The sequence below is a fragment of the Peromyscus californicus genome, unplaced genomic scaffold, assembly GCF_007827085.1.
Source record: "Peromyscus californicus insignis strain IS unplaced genomic scaffold, ASM782708v3 Scaffold_11__1_contigs__length_118956290, whole genome shotgun sequence".
Lineage (NCBI taxonomy): Eukaryota > Metazoa > Chordata > Mammalia > Rodentia > Cricetidae > Peromyscus > Peromyscus californicus.
This window is the reverse complement of record NW_026294402.1, coordinates 52608694-52626199: the sequence shown is the minus strand read 5'-3', so window position 1 is coordinate 52626199 and position 17506 is coordinate 52608694. Positions and strand designations below refer to the sequence as shown.

The following is a 17506-nucleotide window of genomic DNA, read 5'->3' as shown; positions in this document are numbered from 1 at the left end:
GAGGGGGAGCTACAGTGGGGGCGGGAAAGAGAGATGGGGAGTGCAGAGCCAGCTTTGCAGGCAGAGGTGTGCAGAGGCTTCACTGAGCAGGTGATATGCAGCCTAGACATGAGGGGAGGGAGGAAGGGACCCCATTGGGCCGCCTGAAGGAGCGTCTGTCCACTCAAGGGTGAAGCCATATAGAGAGCTCCTTGCCAAGGCCAGACAGGGTCGCTACCCCACCTCCCTGTACCACATCTGCTCCCTCAGAGGAGATTCCTAAAAATGCTGCCCCAGACCCCAAGTTACTACCTCCCTTGTCCCGAGGGAGAGGTAGCAGCCACCTCGATGGCAGCCCTACCTCCCTGGCAGGGATAAGGAAAGTATACACTTTGTTTTTCTCTGTTGGCATGGACCTAGAAGCAGCCTTGGGGCTCATGTGCGAGGCAGGGCAGCACTGGCGGGCGAAGCTGGACAGATTCCCACATGGCAGTGGGTAGGAACATTTAGGGAGAGGCAGACTACCTGTGCCCAAGTGTTGGTTCTGCCCCTGCAGCCTTGACTCCTTACTCCAGTTGGGTCTTAGCCCCACCTCCGTGGCATCCAGCCCAGGGATTCTTCTATGTGGCTTCTCTCCCAAGACTGTCTTAGTGACTTCATGGCCTGAGAATGTGGAGGCCAGACCTTGTTGTAGCAAGCATATCAAAGCCACAGAGCCTGGCTATGGCTATTCAGATCCCCCCATGACTTCTACCTATCCTCTGGCTCCCTCCCCACCCCCATCCACTCTGGCAGGCCAGTGTGGATGATACATGAGTAATGGATAACCATGTGCCACCGGCTGAAGACAAAGCCACTTCCTAAGCCCAAAGTTCTTCCTCAGCCCAAAACAAGAACAGCGTGGTCCTCCCACCCGCAAACCAGAGGACTAGCTCTGAGAGGATGGGAATAAATCGCCTAGCCACATGGAGAAAGGCTGGGATCCAGGAATGCTAAGATGTGTCCTTGAAGAATTTCTGCAAAGTCCTGGCAACAGGCCCAGCCTGCTCCTGGGAGCTGGCTCCATAGTGACCCATGTACCCAGAAGAACAGCAGGTGAGTTCTGCCCTCAGGACGGGATGCTGGAGAGAAGAGGAAACTGCCAGAAAGAACTGTAGAGACCCGAGGAGAGTGGAGGGCAAGGGAGGAAAAGCAATCTTGGGGGGCTTCCTGGCAGAGGCGATATGGAACAGGGCCCTGAGTTCAGAGAGGTCTAGGCATGGTCACAAGAATGAAGAGTCTTAGGAAGCTGAGAGAGGGAATGCAAGAGGCCCAAAGAGCATGGAGCAAGCAAGGGTAGGGCTGCCCTCCCACTTAGCCTGTGTGAGCTCTGATGACCCAGATGAGGCTGATGTCAAAGTGTCTACACTGCCTCCAGCTGAGGCCATTGGCCATCTGGGTTTGACAGGGAGAAACCTTGTCCCTTGGAATGGAGCTGGTTCTTAAAAGCTTTGGGATAAGGCTTCCTTCCTCTAGGTGTTTTTGTTCAAAGTTGATTAAACCTGAGGAATGTTTGTGTCCAGGAATAGAGGCCCATGTGCATGCCTGCGATTATCAAACTCTTCAAAGGGCAAAGTGCTAAGCTCAGAAGGAACCAACAGCAAGATGCCAGGAGTGAGGGCAGCACAGCACCTCAGAAGGACCCCCCAAAACTGCAAGGCACTTCCTGAATCTCAGCAGTACCCCCACATGTCAGTAACTCCACGATAACCCCCAGAACACCAGTGCGTCCCCTGAGGCCCTCAGAACTTCATAAGCATACACACTCACCCCAAAACTCTAGGACTTGAGCCTGAGGGGAAGGAGAAAGAAGACCCAAACCCCATGAGCAGCAATCAGAACCCACAGACCCCCATCACTCTCCACCCTCCTATGCCAGCCTTGGACTCTAAACTCAGTGGCTCATCGTAAGTCCCATAGCACCGAAAACTTAGCTGCACCCCCAACCCCACAGAAAGATACAGGGACCATTGGGTGCTTCAGTCTGCTGCGGGGCTGGGTGGTGGCCCCCCAGAGATCACGCAGGTAAACAGAAAGGCAGAGTCAGTTCCAAGAAGGCAGAGTGTGTTGGGGGTCTGCCTACCTGTACATAACACACCACACACACACATACATCATCATCATCATCATCATCATCATCATCATCATCATCATCAAACAACCCCAGCACACACAGGAGCCAAACTATCTTGGCTCCACACAGTGGGCTGGGAAGCAGGTCTGTTGGCTACCAAGCTTGAGAGAAGTTAATGTGGGCGTTCTTAATCTCTTTCTTCTGCTGCCAAACAGGAGGGTCAGAGCATCATAGGATGCCTCCTCGGAATTCTATGCCTCCTCACCTACACCACCATGTGCTGAGTTGGGGTAAGGTGAAGCAGAACAGGGTAGCTGGCTGTTCCGGGGAGTGGCACATTCTTCCTCCCCCAGGGGAGTGAGTTGGAACAGACCCGGGGAGGAATGATGGGAAGCTCAACTTCTGCTCAGGGCAGAGGCAACTTTTTTACTCTCGTGGAGTAATGAGTCTCCCTTCTGGTGAGACAGTTGATGAAAGGCCGGTGGCTTCCAGATGCTACCCAAGCTTCCTGGCCTTCAGATTTGGAGTGATACAAATACCATGAAGATTGCAAAGCTCTAAGGTCTGGGAGTCTCCTTCCCCTTAAGGGTGGCACCACCATGGTACAGACTTAAGAAGCTGACTTGAGCCTTGAGCTGACCACTGACTGCTGGCAGATCTCCTGCGGACCACAGGACAGGGTTTTCCACCCATCTCTTGTCCCAGAACTTGGGTCCTGATCTGATGTGACTTTTGCGACATCCTTGTATTTTCTTTCAAGCTCCAACTCACTTCCCAGTCCCCTGCCATGTCCATAGTTGCAATCTGGTCCCTCAGAATGGCTCTACCTCTGCTCCTGGCCCTTCCAGCCTCCACAGCCTGGTTCCCAGTTAAGAGTCCTACCCAGCTTTCCAGGTTGGCTCCAGCCCACTTCACCTTGAGCGCTCCCTTGACTTCCCCTTCCGGGCTCCTTCCACTCCTTTGACTGATCTGGGAAACCGCCGAGTGCTCCTGATCAACTACAGCTCTCTTCTCTGAGGCTCAGCACTGCTAGGGCTTGGGTCCTGGAGACAAGTTGGTTGTGAGGCCACCCTAGTTGTCCAGAGAAGGGGCCCCACACCTGCTTTAAGTGGCACGGTTTGCTCTCCCGGAAGGCAGCCCCCTCCCAGCTCCAATCCTGCCCCTCCTCCTGCCCACCTCCTTTCCGCAGTGCTGGGATCAGAGGGGCCTACCTCCCCCCACCCCCGTCTAGCTCAGCTCTGTGCCCCTGAGCTGCTGGGGCCCCACACAACACACAGGGCCTCGTGTCTCCTATAATGGAGTCTCTCCGCCCCTCAACCATTTGCCCGAAACTTGATCCCCTTGGCCCTCAGAATCACCCCCACAGGAGAAACCCAGGCTTTGATGGCTGAGTTTCCCCAGCTGTGTCTATGGGTAGCTCAGGGACCGCCCCTCCCAACTCTCATTTGTCATCATCCATCACTCCCAGGGGGCCATCGCCTGATGAATTGTACTGAGCCCAGCCACCAGCTCAGCTTTTAATAACTGATCAGCACCCTGCTGCTGCCCAGCTGGGCTGAGGGCCCTGACCATGGGGTAGGGAGGAGGGAGACCACACTTTGATGAAGCTGGAATTTCTGGTATGAGCCATTCTAGGAGGAAGTCAAAGAGCCCCCTCAGAGACCCTCCTCTTCCACTCCTCACAAAGAGGCTACGAGGCTCTTGGTACCATTCATCATTCCTAGTACATTTCTGCACACTCCTGAGGCAATGGGGACAAAACCAGATCCCCGGCACCCCGACACTGCTCACCACGTTCCTTCATCTTCCTTAAAGGGACGTCCTGCAGGGGGGCAGCTGCATGGGGAAGGAAAAGATGCTACACCCTTCGCTGTGACAGGCAGAGTAAGGGACGGGTGGGCTAGGGCTAGGACAAGAAAGGAGTCCGGCTTCTCAGGAGGAAGACCTAGAGAGGGGAGTCTCCTTTTGGAAAGAGAAAGTTGCTGCGGTCAATCAGGGTGGGCAGCCTGGGGGCCATAAGCTCTCAGTGGTCAGGAGAAGAGAGCAGGACTGTGGACGATGCCCCGGTGTGAGATACTCAGCTGTCCAGCAGGGAGAGATGGAGAGGGACTGCCAACAGCCCAAGGCTGCTGCTGGGAAGCTGTCAACCTGCTGGTGGCCCCTCCTCCTGGGAGAACTGTTAGTAGGTAGACAAGATTAAACCATATGACCAAAGAGTAGCCCTTGCCTGCCCTACTTTAAGGGACTGTGAAGCCACTTTCATGGACAAGCAGAGAAACCCAAGGCTGTTTACAATAGGGGAAAACGAACATCAATTAACCCCGCATGCATCAAAAAGCTTTGATAGTCTACAGTGATGAACTCTTTCACTGTGATAAACAAGGCACTTCCCAATATGGCAGATTCCAAGACATCTTGCCCAGGAGCAGTGACCATTCCGTCAGTGGTAGAGCGATACAGAAATCGCCATCCCGTTTTGTGCTTTGGCCAAGAAGATGCATGTGTGTTTGGGTAAAGACATAATAGGTGAATCTGGCAGGCATACAGCAAACCATTCAGAGTGGTCACACTGTTGTCATGTGCCACAGGCATCCTTTTGCAGGTTCTTGGTCTCCTAGATAAAGGAATTTAAAAAAAAAGATGCAGAAGGAACCTCAAGGACTATTTGTTTATTGGAGTCAAAGAGAAAGAGGCCCCCAAGCAACAGGACTGAAAGCCCAGTCTTAGCAGGTGTGTGTGTGGCAGGAGGAGGGCAGGTAGAGATGTTGGCTTTCTGAATTTAGGGATCCGAAAGCCAGAAAGTTCAACAGTGAGTCTGTGAACTTCTGAACGGAGGGGTGGAGCTCTGAGGTATCGAAGGACAGGTCTCACTGAGGGGACAGTTACGCCTCCATTTCCTTCTCCTTTGCCTTTTGGCTTAGGCGGGTCTCTTCTAGGTTGCATATGGGGTTTTTCTCTTTAACCCAGGAGAGAGATAACAAGCAAAAAAGCATCCCCAGGCTAGTCCCAACAGGGGAGCCACTGGCTGTCTTCCCCTGACCACCGAGCAAGCTATTTGCAAAGAGAGCTACCAGACATCAGACATGTCAGTTCAGGTGCCAGAGAATGTCCACGCATTATTGGTGTCGTGTGTCCTAAATGGTGCCTGGGAAGCAGATGGTTGCAGAGGGCCATTTCTTGTTTCCTTTTTTCCTGCCTCATTCATCCTCAACACGTGGAGGAGGGGCAAAAACCTGACAGAAGGGGTTTTACTTCAAACCTTTATCACATGTATAATCTTTTCATAAGTGAAAGGAGACTAAGGATGTGCTGAAGCCTGATGTGAGTAAGAAGCTGGAAGGCAGTTTGGAGTTGCACTGAGTGGACACCACTCTCAGCCAGTGTTGCTCATCCCCCAGGCTCTCTTGCAGCTAGATGCAAACTCTAAGACTAAACATTAGTCAGTGAAATGGAAAAAGTATTGAGTATAACTCTTAGGACGTGTTTTTAAAAGAAGGGTGTTTTCTTCACATCTTCCTCCTTCCAGAAGGCTAGAATGCAGTCCGGAAGGCTAGATCTCAGGAAGTCTTTTGGGACCTAGAGGCAGAGGTCGTGAGTTGAGCAGAACAGAGCAGTAAGTTAGCTGCAAAGATGGAGCCTAAGCTGAGGTTAGACCATAAGTTCAATAGTCTATCATATGGTTCCACGGTTTATTACAGCCAAAGGAGAATTAACAACAGAGATCTTGCAAAGTGGCAGGGTCAGGAACTGAGGGAAAAGTTAGGTCAGAGACTCCTCCCCAGTCCTTCCCCCACCCCTGGTCCACTCACAGAACACTGCTCTATCCCCAGGCATCTCCCTTCCTATAGCATGGACTTGCTTTACTCTGGATAAGGGGAAGACCCCTTCAGCTCACTAATCCAAGTGGCGGGCCTGGGCCATAGTTCTCAATACCTTGTCTGCCTACTGTCTGCATGCAGCTGTCTGTCCATCTCCAATAGTACACTTGCTTTCCATCTCGTTATCCCACCTGGCTGTCTGTCCCTGTCCGTCAGTCTCTCCATCCTGAACATTAGCACTGTGTCTCATCTTTCTGTCTCTCTCCCTCCTTTACTTCTTTCTTCCCTGTAAGAAGTGCCAAATACGAGTCTTTTCTATCAAATACTGCAAAACCTGTACTTACGACAAATTATTCAAATCTTTTGATCTTCCCCACCTTATAAGACTCTTACACAAATGTCTTCCTTCCCCATACACGCTATCCAGTAAAACCCTTGTTTACACAAAGGCCTGCTGCTGTATTCCAGGAATTTGATGGCCTGGAGCAGTGACCGCGTTCCCCTTCCTTCATTTCCAGTGTGCCAACTCTTTTCAGACCAGCCAATTGAATTAAGACTGTGAGGTCAGACCCCAGCGGATGGAGAAACACACAGTCATCACCCGATTAAAATAAAAACCAAATGCACTTCCGGTGTCAGTGGGTTTGCTCTGCTGAGCTCATCCTTGATTAAAAAAAAAAAGTTTGCTTTGTCCAGATGCTTCAGTGGAGTAGTGGTTTCCTTCTTTGTCCAAATTTCTTTCTAAGCCTTCCCTTCCTTACTTTATTTATAATATCTGGTTGCTCAGGCTGGCCTTGAACTTGTAGCAATCCTCCTGACTCTGCCCCCGAGTGCTAGGATTACAGTATAAGCCATTATGCCTGATTTAGAATATGTTCTTGTCTTTTCATTTTTTTTCTATTTTATACGCATGTGCATGTGTGCATCTTTGTGTGTGTGTACCTGTGTGTGCATATGTGTGTACTTCTGTGTGTGTGTGTGTGTGTGTGTGTGTATGTGTGTGTGTGTGCATCTCTGTCTCTCTCTGTCCCTGTCTCTCTCTTTCTCTGTGTGTTCGTGTGTGTGTGTGTGTGTGTGTGTGTGTGTGTGTGTGTGTGTGTGTGTGTATGTGTGTGTGTTCATGTGTGTATAGATGTATGTAACTTCAGGTCTCATCCTCAGGTGTGCTGCCTTCCTCTTTTGTTTACTGTTGGCCTGAAGCTCAATAGTTAACTAGGTTTGCAGGAATTCAAATGCATGCCACAATACCCAGGATTTTTATGTGGATTCTAAGGATCAAATTCCAGCCCTCCCACTTGCAAGGTAAGCACTTTGCCATGTTCCAGCCATCATGCCTCTCCTAACGGTTGCTATGCCTCATCCTGTTTCTAACTCTATGTCACACACACACGCACCCCGTCCCTCCTTCCCTCCCTATGAAATTTGCTTCCTTCTCCCAAAGGTTTCAGATAGGAGCTCTTTTAGCCCCTGCCCACCTCCATCTGGCCCCTGACAGGCCAACTCCCCCTGCTACCCAACCCAGTTCCTGCTCAGTTCTGCAGCTTACCTGCTCTGTCAGAAGTTCCTGGAGACCGAGAATCTATAGGCCTCCAGTCTACGATTATGAGCCAGGTAGCCACCACTGGGTCCAGGGAGCCTGCTGGGCCACCCAGCAGCCGGCAGTCAGACTCCCAAAGGCCAGTACTGCTGACTCTGCCACCCCAGAAACTTTAGCCCTCACAGGCAAAGCTGATGAAAAGGCTTGCAGGGGTGAGCCCCAGACTCTCCCCTGCAGCCTCCACATACTCCCACAACTCCTACCCTACCAAAGCCAGGGACAGAAGATTTCAGGAATGACTATGGCACCCCTGGATTGCTCAGTGTTGAGTTTGGGGCCTCAGAGGCCTGATGGGGTCTGAGGGGGACAGGCTGACAAGTACCATACAGGAAACAGTTTCCAGGGAGCCTGGCCCTCCATGAAGAAAAGGGACCACGCTTCTATAATGACTGTTTTTGTCACCTATAAGCTGAGTGATTATAAGTTCCTGACCTGGCCCCTAGTCTCTCAATCTGTGATGTGCGACAGACCGGTTGCCATGCTTCTTTCTCTTTGCAGCCCTGTCACCCTGTGAGCCTGGGAGCCTCAGACCTGAAGGGAACAGGATGGGCTTGAGAAGAAGGGAGGCTTTGAAGGAGCTGGAAGGATGCAGGCTACAGGCCTATGGAGAGATGGGGTGATCTATGAATCCCACAGGCTGGGCATTAGGAAACCTGAGCCTACCCTCCCCACCCACCTGTTCTCTCTGGCCTGTTTCCTCTGATGGAAGGGGATGCGCGTCTCAGCCACAGGTCCCAGCCACTTCCAGGGGACTCTCAGATGTCCCTGCTCTTGGTGAGAACTCAGCTCTATGCAGAGGCCAAGAGTGGGTGGGTGGAGAGGGAGTGGGAGGTAGGTGCCTGGAGATGGGGGCCTAAGAGCCCTCAGGAGCCCCCGGGATGCTGGCAGGCAGACTGAAAAGAGTCATTGTGGGAAACAGGAAGAGGCCCTCTGGGGTGGCTAATTACAGGCCCAGGCTCTTCCAGACCCCAGCAGCCTCTGAGTGGCCATTCTTCTGCAGAAGAAAGGGGAGTCCAGGGCCCCATTAAGGCTTTCATGCTGGGACTGCAGAAGGTGTCTTAGAAGTCAGCCTTCTGAGACTGCTGGTTCCCTACACCTTCCTCCACAATCAAGGGGGACAGGCCCTGCCGCCCAGCACAGCCTCACCTGAGGTTTGAGCCTTTTGAAAGCTCTTAAAGATGGGAGTCCAGACCTGTCTTTCTAGGCATGGTTGAACTCAGTTTCTCCAAGTGTAAAATGTGGATGTCGTTCAGTCCTGACTGCTAAGATGCTACGACCATCTCTGCAGAATGGAGGCCAGAACTCTTCTGAGAACTCTAAGCATCAGGTGGTCTTGCCTCCTGTCCTGTCACGTAGTATATAGTCTGTCACGGCTTCCCACCCACAAGGCTTCTGGGCACACCAAGGCGCCTCAAGTAGAGTTCAAAAGCTCCTTTACCTCTCATAGATGGAATCCAGATGAAACATCCTCAAATAGAAGCTGAGTTGTGTTTAATTTCTTCTTATTATGATAATGTGCATGGGTGTGTTACTTGCATGTATGTCTGTGCATCAAGTGTATGCAGATCCCACAAAGGCCAGAAAAGGGTGTTGGATTTTCTGGGACTGGAGTTATAGAGTATTTTGAGCCACCGTGTGGGTGCTGGAAATCAAATCTGGGTCCTCTGGAAGTGCAGCCAGTGCTCTTAACAGCTAAGCCATCTCTCCCGCTCTGGCTAAGCTGTCTTTATCAATTAATCCACTCTTTCATTCACTCCATGGTGTTTTAATCACCTCCTGGGTCCCTATTACTGACCTGGGCACACAAACCATCATATGTTCCCTAAAGAAATGTCAATAGAGGATGGGTAGGTCATCGTTTGAAACAGGACAGGAAAGGGTACAGGATAGCCAAGGAGAGCGTCCCTGGAGGGGCTGAAGGTAAAAGTTCTGTCAGGCTGCAGGAGCACCAGCAAAGGCAGTCAGTGCGAAGGTGCAGGATGGACCTGGCCTGGTGCAATCTGAGCCTCCCCAGGATGTTATCCCGTGGGAAGGGAGCCAGTCTGAAAGGACAGTGCTGTGAGGCTTCATTCATGGGAACACCTGGAGTGGGCAGGTCCAACAGGCATCCAGACACAGGAAGCAGAAGTTAAGGTTGCCAGGGAATAAGGGCTGGGGGAAGAGACCTGCTGTTTAATGGGGGACAGTTTCTGTTTTATGAGATAAAGAGTTCGAGAGCTTGATGACACAGCAAAGAGAACAGAACACCCCTGAACTGTACTTTTGAAAGCGTTATCTGTCTGTTCGTCTGTTTGTATCTGTCTGCATCATTTTTAAAGCCGTTGGTGTTTTGTTGTTGCTTCTCTTCCTCCTGTAGCCCAGGCTGACCTCAACCTTGATATGCAGTCAAGGATGACCTTGAGCATCTGATCCTCCCGCCTGTACCTCCTAGGTTACACTCATCTTCATGTAGTGCTGAAATCAAACCTAAGGTTTTGGTGTGTGCTAGGCAAGAATCCTAGCAACTGAGCTACATCCCCAGATCCACAGTTTTCATTGTTGTTTTCCTTAAAAATTTTTATTACATCTGTCTGTCTGTCTGTTTGTCTGTCTATTTGCTGTGTATTTGAGTGAACATATGTTCCACAGGGCTCATGTGGAAGTCAGAGGACAATTGTGGGGGAGCTGGTTCTCCTCCGCCACACGAGCCTCAAGAATCAAACTCACGTTTTCACGTTTGATAGCAAGTGCCTTTACCCACTGAGCCGTCCCATCAACTGAGTTTTTGTTTGTTTGTTTGTTTGTTTTTTAAGTACATGCATGCACGCGCGCACGCGCGCACACACACACACACACACACACACACACACACACACACACACACACACCAAAGTGAGCCTACCCTAGAGACAGAATGGGAAGGGGATACTTGGAAAGGAATGGGATGCCAGAGAGTGGAGGGTCCTAAAAGCACGCTGAAGCCAACGAGCCACCTCAGAGGCTTTGAGAAAAGACAGAGAAGGCAGCAGGGAGTGTGGGCAGTTCTGAAGGGACTGGGAGAACCAACTGGGAAGACTCAGTTCTGCATGCAGGCCTTGCCTGCTGGAGCATGGTGGCAGGGGTACAGTGTACAGAGGTCACCAGGTCTTAGAGCAGGCAAGATGGCTTCTCATCTGTGACATCTCTGGGAGTGGCTTCAGACACAGGAAGGAATAGAGCTGTTTGTACCAAGCCACTTCGTTTCAGGACAGGCCTGGCAGAGACAAACCCAGCTTCCAGTCCACGGCTGGCCACATGTGGATTTTCAGGAAGCCTCTGCAACACACCATCTCCCCAAAACAGCCATTCTGTGGCCTTTTCCCTGTGTGGCTTACAGAGTTCCAAACCACTAGAGTTCCAGGATGGCTTAGCTGCCCCACTGCTGCCCCTCACACAGAAGGGATGCACTGAGTGTCGCCTACATGCTGGATCACTAGAAGTCTTCCTTGGTGTCTCCTTGGGGACATGAAGAAACTGAATTTGACAGTTGTAAAGGAAACCTTCCACATATACTGGGACCCTTAACTGGACTTGCCAGTAGCCATCTTCAAAACAGTGTCTTTTCCTTCATGAAAATGTTTTCAGCCAACATGGCTAACTGTAAGTGAACTGTTCAGAATGTAAGCTGTACTGTTCATAAGCATCCTCTACAGACTCAAAATCCTCCTTCTACAGCTTCAGGCTACAGAGTTTCCCCAGCAGAAGGTATCACATTTTTGGGTTGATCCTAGGACATGTTTTGTAGAGGAGTTTGTAGCTAGACTGCACTCCTTATGTTCAGACCTCAATTCTCACTGGCCGCTTGATCTGGGACAAGTGTCTGAACATTCTTTCAGCCTCACATTCTCCATCTAGAAAACAGGAAATAGTTATGACACCTTATAGATCCATAAGAATGTCTAGTGCCCAGAAACTGCTCAGTGGAAAGTATCACTAATGGTAGTGATATTGATATTATTGGATAACCCTGAGTATAAGGATGGTGGCGGTGATGGTAGTGGTGATAACCATTTTGTTGATGGTGATAGTCTGTGATGGAGACAGGGATGGTGGTGGTGATGGTAGTGGTGGTTTTGTTGATGGTGATAGTCTGTGATGGAGACAGTGATGGTGGTGGTGATGGTAGTGGTGGTTTTGTTGATGGTGATAGTCTGTGATGGTGACAGGGATGGTGGTGGTGATGGTAGTGGTGGTTTTGTTGATGGTGACAGTCTGTGATGGTGACAGGGATGGTGGTGGTGATGGTGGTAATTGTTGGAGTCTAGATGGTCTGAAGTTTCTTCCTCAAGGACAAACCCTGAACCAGATGTGGCCCCATGACTGTGGAAAACAGCAGGCAGGAGATAAAGCCTATGAGGAGTGTCCTCCAGGGCAAAATCAAGACCACATGTTCAGGGAACTGCAGCAGAAGAACTCAGATTAGGAGGTCAAAGAGACTGTTCGAGTTCTGCTTACGATGCCATTTCCAGTAGCTAGATAAACAACATAGAAAACAGCAGTGGGGAAAATTTTAAAAAGTTCTTGAAGTGAACTCAGAGTCTTATATCTCTTTCTACTATTACCCCTCCCTTCCAGGTCCCTGTGATGCCCCTAACTGTGCTGGCCACAGTAGGTAATGGTGGTGGTGATGGTGGTGGTGATGGTAATGGTGATAGTGGTAAGGTGGTTGTAGTGGCAGTAGACTTGATCTTTATTGAGGAATGTCCAGGATCCTCTGATCGCCACTGAAACCCAGGACCAGGGAGCACAGATTCCTGATTGACAACCTTGGTGTGAGAGACCAAGTTCTCTGTAAAGTGAAGTTGTGTGTCTTGATCAAGGTAAGCTGGCTGCAGAAACACATACTTATTGGACACTCCCCTGCCCTGAGGCCTCTCCCATATCCACACTAAGGACTCTCAGGTAGAGACATGCTCCCCAGAAGTAGAGAGTTCTGAATACCACATACCCACATGCCCCTCACTTTTCTATAGAATGCATAGAATATATCATCTCCTTGTATACTTGAGAACTTGAGGTGGGGTGTGTGTGTGTGTGTGTGTGTGTGTGTGTGTGTGCATATAGTGTGTGTATAGGTTTAAGAGTATACATATATGTTTATGAGTACACACGTATGTACAGGTACACATGTAGAGGCCAGCCATCAACTTTGGGCGTTATTCCTCAGGAACCTTTTACAGGAATTCTTTGAGACAAGAACTCGCTGATTCTTCTAGACTGACAGTCCAGCTCCAGGAATCTACCTATCTAGACCTTCCCAGTGCTGAGATGATAAGGATGCACCACCATTCCCAGCTTACATAGGTTCTGGGAATCATCGGGTTCTCGTGCACGTACAGCAAGTCATTCACTGACTGAGCCAGCTTCCCAGCCCTGGCCATTTGTTTCCACGTTTCATGCTTGTCTTCTCAGCCTGCTGCCTTCACTAGAAGACAGGCTTCTGCGGGGGTGGGGGTGGGGCTGAGGACAGAAATGTGTGTTCGGTTCACTGCTGTATTCAAAATGCCTAAGACAGCGCCTCATATACAGTAGGTTCTCAATAAATGTTTGCTGGAAGATCAAATGCTAAATGGAAGAAATCATTGCTGCTTTTGTTCCCCAGTTAAGGCTGTTTCCTGGCTTGTTGCCTGGATCCTTCTCAAACAAACAGAGAAGGGTGAGGTGTGGCCCCACATACCCAATCTGTCTGCTTCCAGACTAGGATGGGACTGTGAGCCAGAGAGGACGGAGCTCTGCCTGGACTTCTGACCCTGGCTGAAGCCATGGCCTTCAGAGGTCCTAATCTCTACCTCCCTGCATCCTTGCTGAGCCAGAGGCTGAAGGCTGAAGAGATGACACTGGACCTGGAGTTTGAGGTCTTGAGTGTGGGATTTAATGAGGAGGGCAGATACGCCCTGAGGCTGTCAGCTGAGAACCCACTACAGGCAGGCTCTGGGGCTGGAGTGCAGTTGCGTGTCAATGATGGGGACCCCCTCCCAGCCTGCTCTGCTGTCACTGAGGTCATTGAGCAGCAGGATACTGACCAGAGCCTCACCTTCACCAGGAACAAATTTATCTTTACTTTGCCCAAAGGTACAAAGAGGAGTCAGGGGTTGGGGAGGAAGCAGGGTCCTTGGGACTTCTGCCCTAGACCTTGTCAGAACCCTGGGGAGCTCCAAGGGACCTGGGAGAGCCATGAGCAGAGTTCTGGATGGATTTCCAAGCTCTGCCTGTGTGACTGTGTGACCTTGGGCAAATGCTGGCCCTGTAAAAGCCCTTGCTTCCTTCAGTGTACCATGGGATGCTGACATTGTTCTCACAGGGGGCAAGGATGAAGAGGAACTTAAAGGGGAGGCATGAATTTGAAAGAAGTAAGCCCAAAGCACGTTTAGTCTTTGCAGTGAACATGGAATAATGCTAGAAGTCCCCTAAGCACCTGCTGGTTATAGGAATGGAGAATGAACAGACACAGATGGATAGAAGACCCTGGTCTTGCCTTCTGGGAGCTTCCGGACTGGGTACAAAGAGGCAGGAATCCTAAGTCAAAAATAGCTAAGTGATTTAGAAGATTCAGGCTTAGAATGAATGAGAGCAACCCAGGTAGGCTTCCTGGTAGAAGCCCAAGACTATGGCTGGCCAGAAATCAGGAACTGGCCAAACGCTTCCCTGGTCCACAGTGGTGTCAGGACCCAGAATGATTCCCATAGGCTATAAGCCTTTCCTTCCTCACTCTAGTGAGTTCACATGAAGCATAAGTAAAGGGAAGGAGCCTTGAGTGAGGGGTCACCCACAAAAGAAATCTTAGCCAAGCAGACTTGGGTTCAGCTCAAGATGCCCCAGGGCCCTGGATGTCCTTCTTACTCCCTGGAAGAAGAAGGGGGATCCCCGGAGACCGTATTCAAACCCATGTTCTCCACCCAGGGTTCTGCAAGAATGACGGGCAGAATGATGCACATCTGCGTATAGAGGCACTGAGGCTGGATGGATCTTCAGGACAAGTGGCCCAGAGGGTGGGTGAGGCTATCTTTCCCATCTACCCACGACCGGATGAGCCCCGAATGAACCTCACAGCACAGGAGCATGAGGACCTCTATCGTTACTGCGGCAACCTGGCTCTTCTCCGAGCTAGTGAGGACCCCACGACCCGTCACTGTGGGGGCCTGACCTACAGTGTGGCCTTCCACGTGCACCGAGCCCCTAGGTCCTCTGTCCCAAACTGCCTTGTGGAGCCCAGCCAGCCAGAACTGATGTCACTACATCCAGAACTACAGGTAGGTACTCCTGGGTCCCTGCTCAGGACACAGCCTCTGAATTAAACCGGCTGTATGAAGCCCTAAGGTCCCCAACCTCAGTCTCCTATGTTCTCAGCAGACTTTGAGGGAGGTCCTGAGTGACAAGGCAGAAGTCTTTTCTGTGAGCCCATCCAGCTCCAACAGTGACCAGGAAGAACTTAGCTGGGAACCAGGACGCTGGCAGCATAAGGCTCAGGTGAGGGGTGCTAGTCATTTTGTGGGAGGTCTCCCACTATGGCCATGTTCTGCATCGAGGCATCATGTCCAGTTGAGAATACACAGAGCAAGCAGTAGTTCATTTCACGGATGGAGAAAACACACCCAGGATTCTGGATTCCACTAAATCTCAACATCTACTGGGAATCGTAGAACACAGTAGAAGCTTGTGGAATCCAAGGCTAGGTCAGCCCCTAAGAATGGAGTGTCACTAGATACAATACAGTTGGATACAATATGGGTTTCACACATGGTCCTCAAGGCTGGCAGGAATGTTCTGAAGAGGGAGTATAAGTCCAGGAAAGGTTTTCTCAGAAGATGTGTCATTTGAGAGGAGTCCCCGTCCCTTCTCCACTCATCTGTCTGTTTACTCCTCCATCATTTGAGAGGGGTCCCCCGTCCCTTCTCCACTCATCTGTCTGTTCACTCCATCATTTGAGAGGGGTCCCCCGTCCCTTCTCCACTCATCTGTCTGTTTACTCCTCCATCATTTGAGAGGGATCTCCCGTCCCTTCTCCACTCATCTGTCTGTTCACTCCATCATTTGAGAGGGGTCCCCCGTCCCTTCTCCACTCATCGGTCTGTTCACTCCTCCATCATTTGAGAGGGGTCCCCCGTCCCTTCTCCACTCATCTGTCTGTTCACTCCTCCATTCCATATTTGGCTGTGTCAGATCCACACAAGGTGGGTGAGGTTTAGGGGTGACAATTTTAGGCTTAGGGGAGAAGGTTCCAGGAGTGAGGTCTAGTATAAGCTAGCAAAGAACAAGGGATGATTCAGCTGGCAGCAGAGGGACAAGTTGAGGTGGCACTCCAAGGCACAGCTATCCTGCTCCCCCCCCCCGTGTGTGTGTGTGTGTGTGTGTGTGTGTGTGTGTGTGTCTGTCTCTGTCTCTGTCTCTCTCCCCCTCTGTGTGTATGTATGTGTGTGTGTGTGTGTGTTTGTCTCTGTCTCTCTCTCTCCCTCTGTGTATGTCTGTCTGTCTGTCTGTCTCTGTCTCTCTCTCTTTCACACAATCTAGGCTGGCACTGAGTAGCGCCCCGGAGGTAGACTGAGTTGGTCATGAAGAGGTCCTAATGGGGGAAGAAGTGGGAGGCACTAAAGCTACCACGGCCAAGAGCAGAGGTGGGAATTCAATTCTGAAGGCAAAAAGGGAGGCATGGGAGGGGTCTCTAAGGAAGGGATTTGAGGTAAAGTAAGCAGGCGGCATGTGACAGGGACCCAGGAACAGCTGCTCTTGCCCAGGCCTCCTGGCCTACTCCATGGCCCACTCTAATCTTTGTCCATTCACGTCTGAATCAGTTAACACACCTCTCTGACCCGCTCTGTGCTCAGCTCCATTCTGTTCTGTTGTGAAATGAGATGGGTAGTCTAGGTGAATCTGAAAGCTCCCTGTGTCCAGAGCCTGGGCCCCACCCCTCAGTGTAACAGTGCTATCTATCTAGGGAGGAGGCTCAGAACCCAGGAACAAGCTGTCTCTGTTCTTTGGGTCCCGGCACGGCCTGGCCAGCCTGGGCCACATGGGCAGTGCATTCAGGCTACCGTGTAAAATGGGGGTGAAAGAGGTTGGGACTGCTGGGGGGAGGGGGCTGGCGAGATGGCTGCCTCGACCTCGGCAGCTCTAATTTCTGTTATTTAAAGTCATCATCTCTGCGCCACACTCCCTCTTAAAGTGTCAGATGTCTGCTTCTACCAAGACAAGAAAATAGCTTTCAAGGGAGAGGAAAATCGCTCTCCTTCGGTGGGGGCGGGGGGTCAGCAATCACAGTCCTGATGACGGTGCCGGAGCCCACAGACAATGGAGGGCTCCTTGTGAACAGGGGACATGCTTGTAGTTAGACAGGCTCAGGCCAGCAGCTCAGGCTAAGGAAGGCAGGGCCCTCCTTTTGTCACCTGGAGGCCTAGGCAGGACACAAAAGGCTAGTGGGGCCCACTGGTTCTTTGGACCTGTGGCTTGGAACCATAGGGCCCTCCTAGCCATACTGTCTCCCTGCCTTGTGGATAGGGACAAGGATGTCCAGATAAGAGGATGTCATAAGGAAGGGGGGGACTCTATCCAGGAGAGGGGGCTTCCCCTGGCTTTCTGGTTGAGAACTGAAGAGGAGGAGAAGGAACTGGAGAGAGGTAGGCAGTGAACAGGAGAAGGGACAGCAGAGAATTTCATTTTGGGGTTCCAGCGCAACTGCAGCAAAATTCAGTTCAAGTCTAGGAACAGATTTCTGGGCTCCAGAGACAGAGGCTTCAGTTCAAAGCCGTTTCCTCCAGGAAGCCTTACCAGCGTGGATTTCATTCCTTCCAGGCTGTTCTCAGCCCTGTTGGTACCAGGTGTCTCAACAATCTATTCAGCTTAGACCTTCAGTTTCATGAGTGTTTTTTGCTTTACATAGTGTGTGCCATTTTTTTTTCCCAAGCCACAGCAGATGAAGGGCATTGGGGTAGGGGGAATAGAACAATGGGGTGAAGGGCAGGCAGGCATCTAACTGGGTGGCAGGGA

At 50.9% G+C, this 17506-nt stretch overlaps 1 protein-coding gene across 1 annotated transcript in view; it reads left to right on the top strand.

Moving 5' to 3' along the window:
* The first annotated feature begins 13225 nt into the window (after positions 1 to 13225).
* The window catches only part of Ccdc33 (coiled-coil domain containing 33), a 102473-nt gene continuing 98192 nt past the window's right edge, over positions 13226 to 17506 (top strand). The window contains exons 1-3 of the mRNA XM_052761970.1: positions 13226 to 13597; positions 14426 to 14753; positions 14857 to 14992. Of these exons, the coding sequence (XP_052617930.1) occupies positions 13288 to 13597; positions 14426 to 14753; positions 14857 to 14992 (774 nt within the window). The 5' untranslated portion in view covers positions 13226 to 13287. The remainder of the gene's footprint in view (positions 13598 to 14425; positions 14754 to 14856; positions 14993 to 17506) is intronic.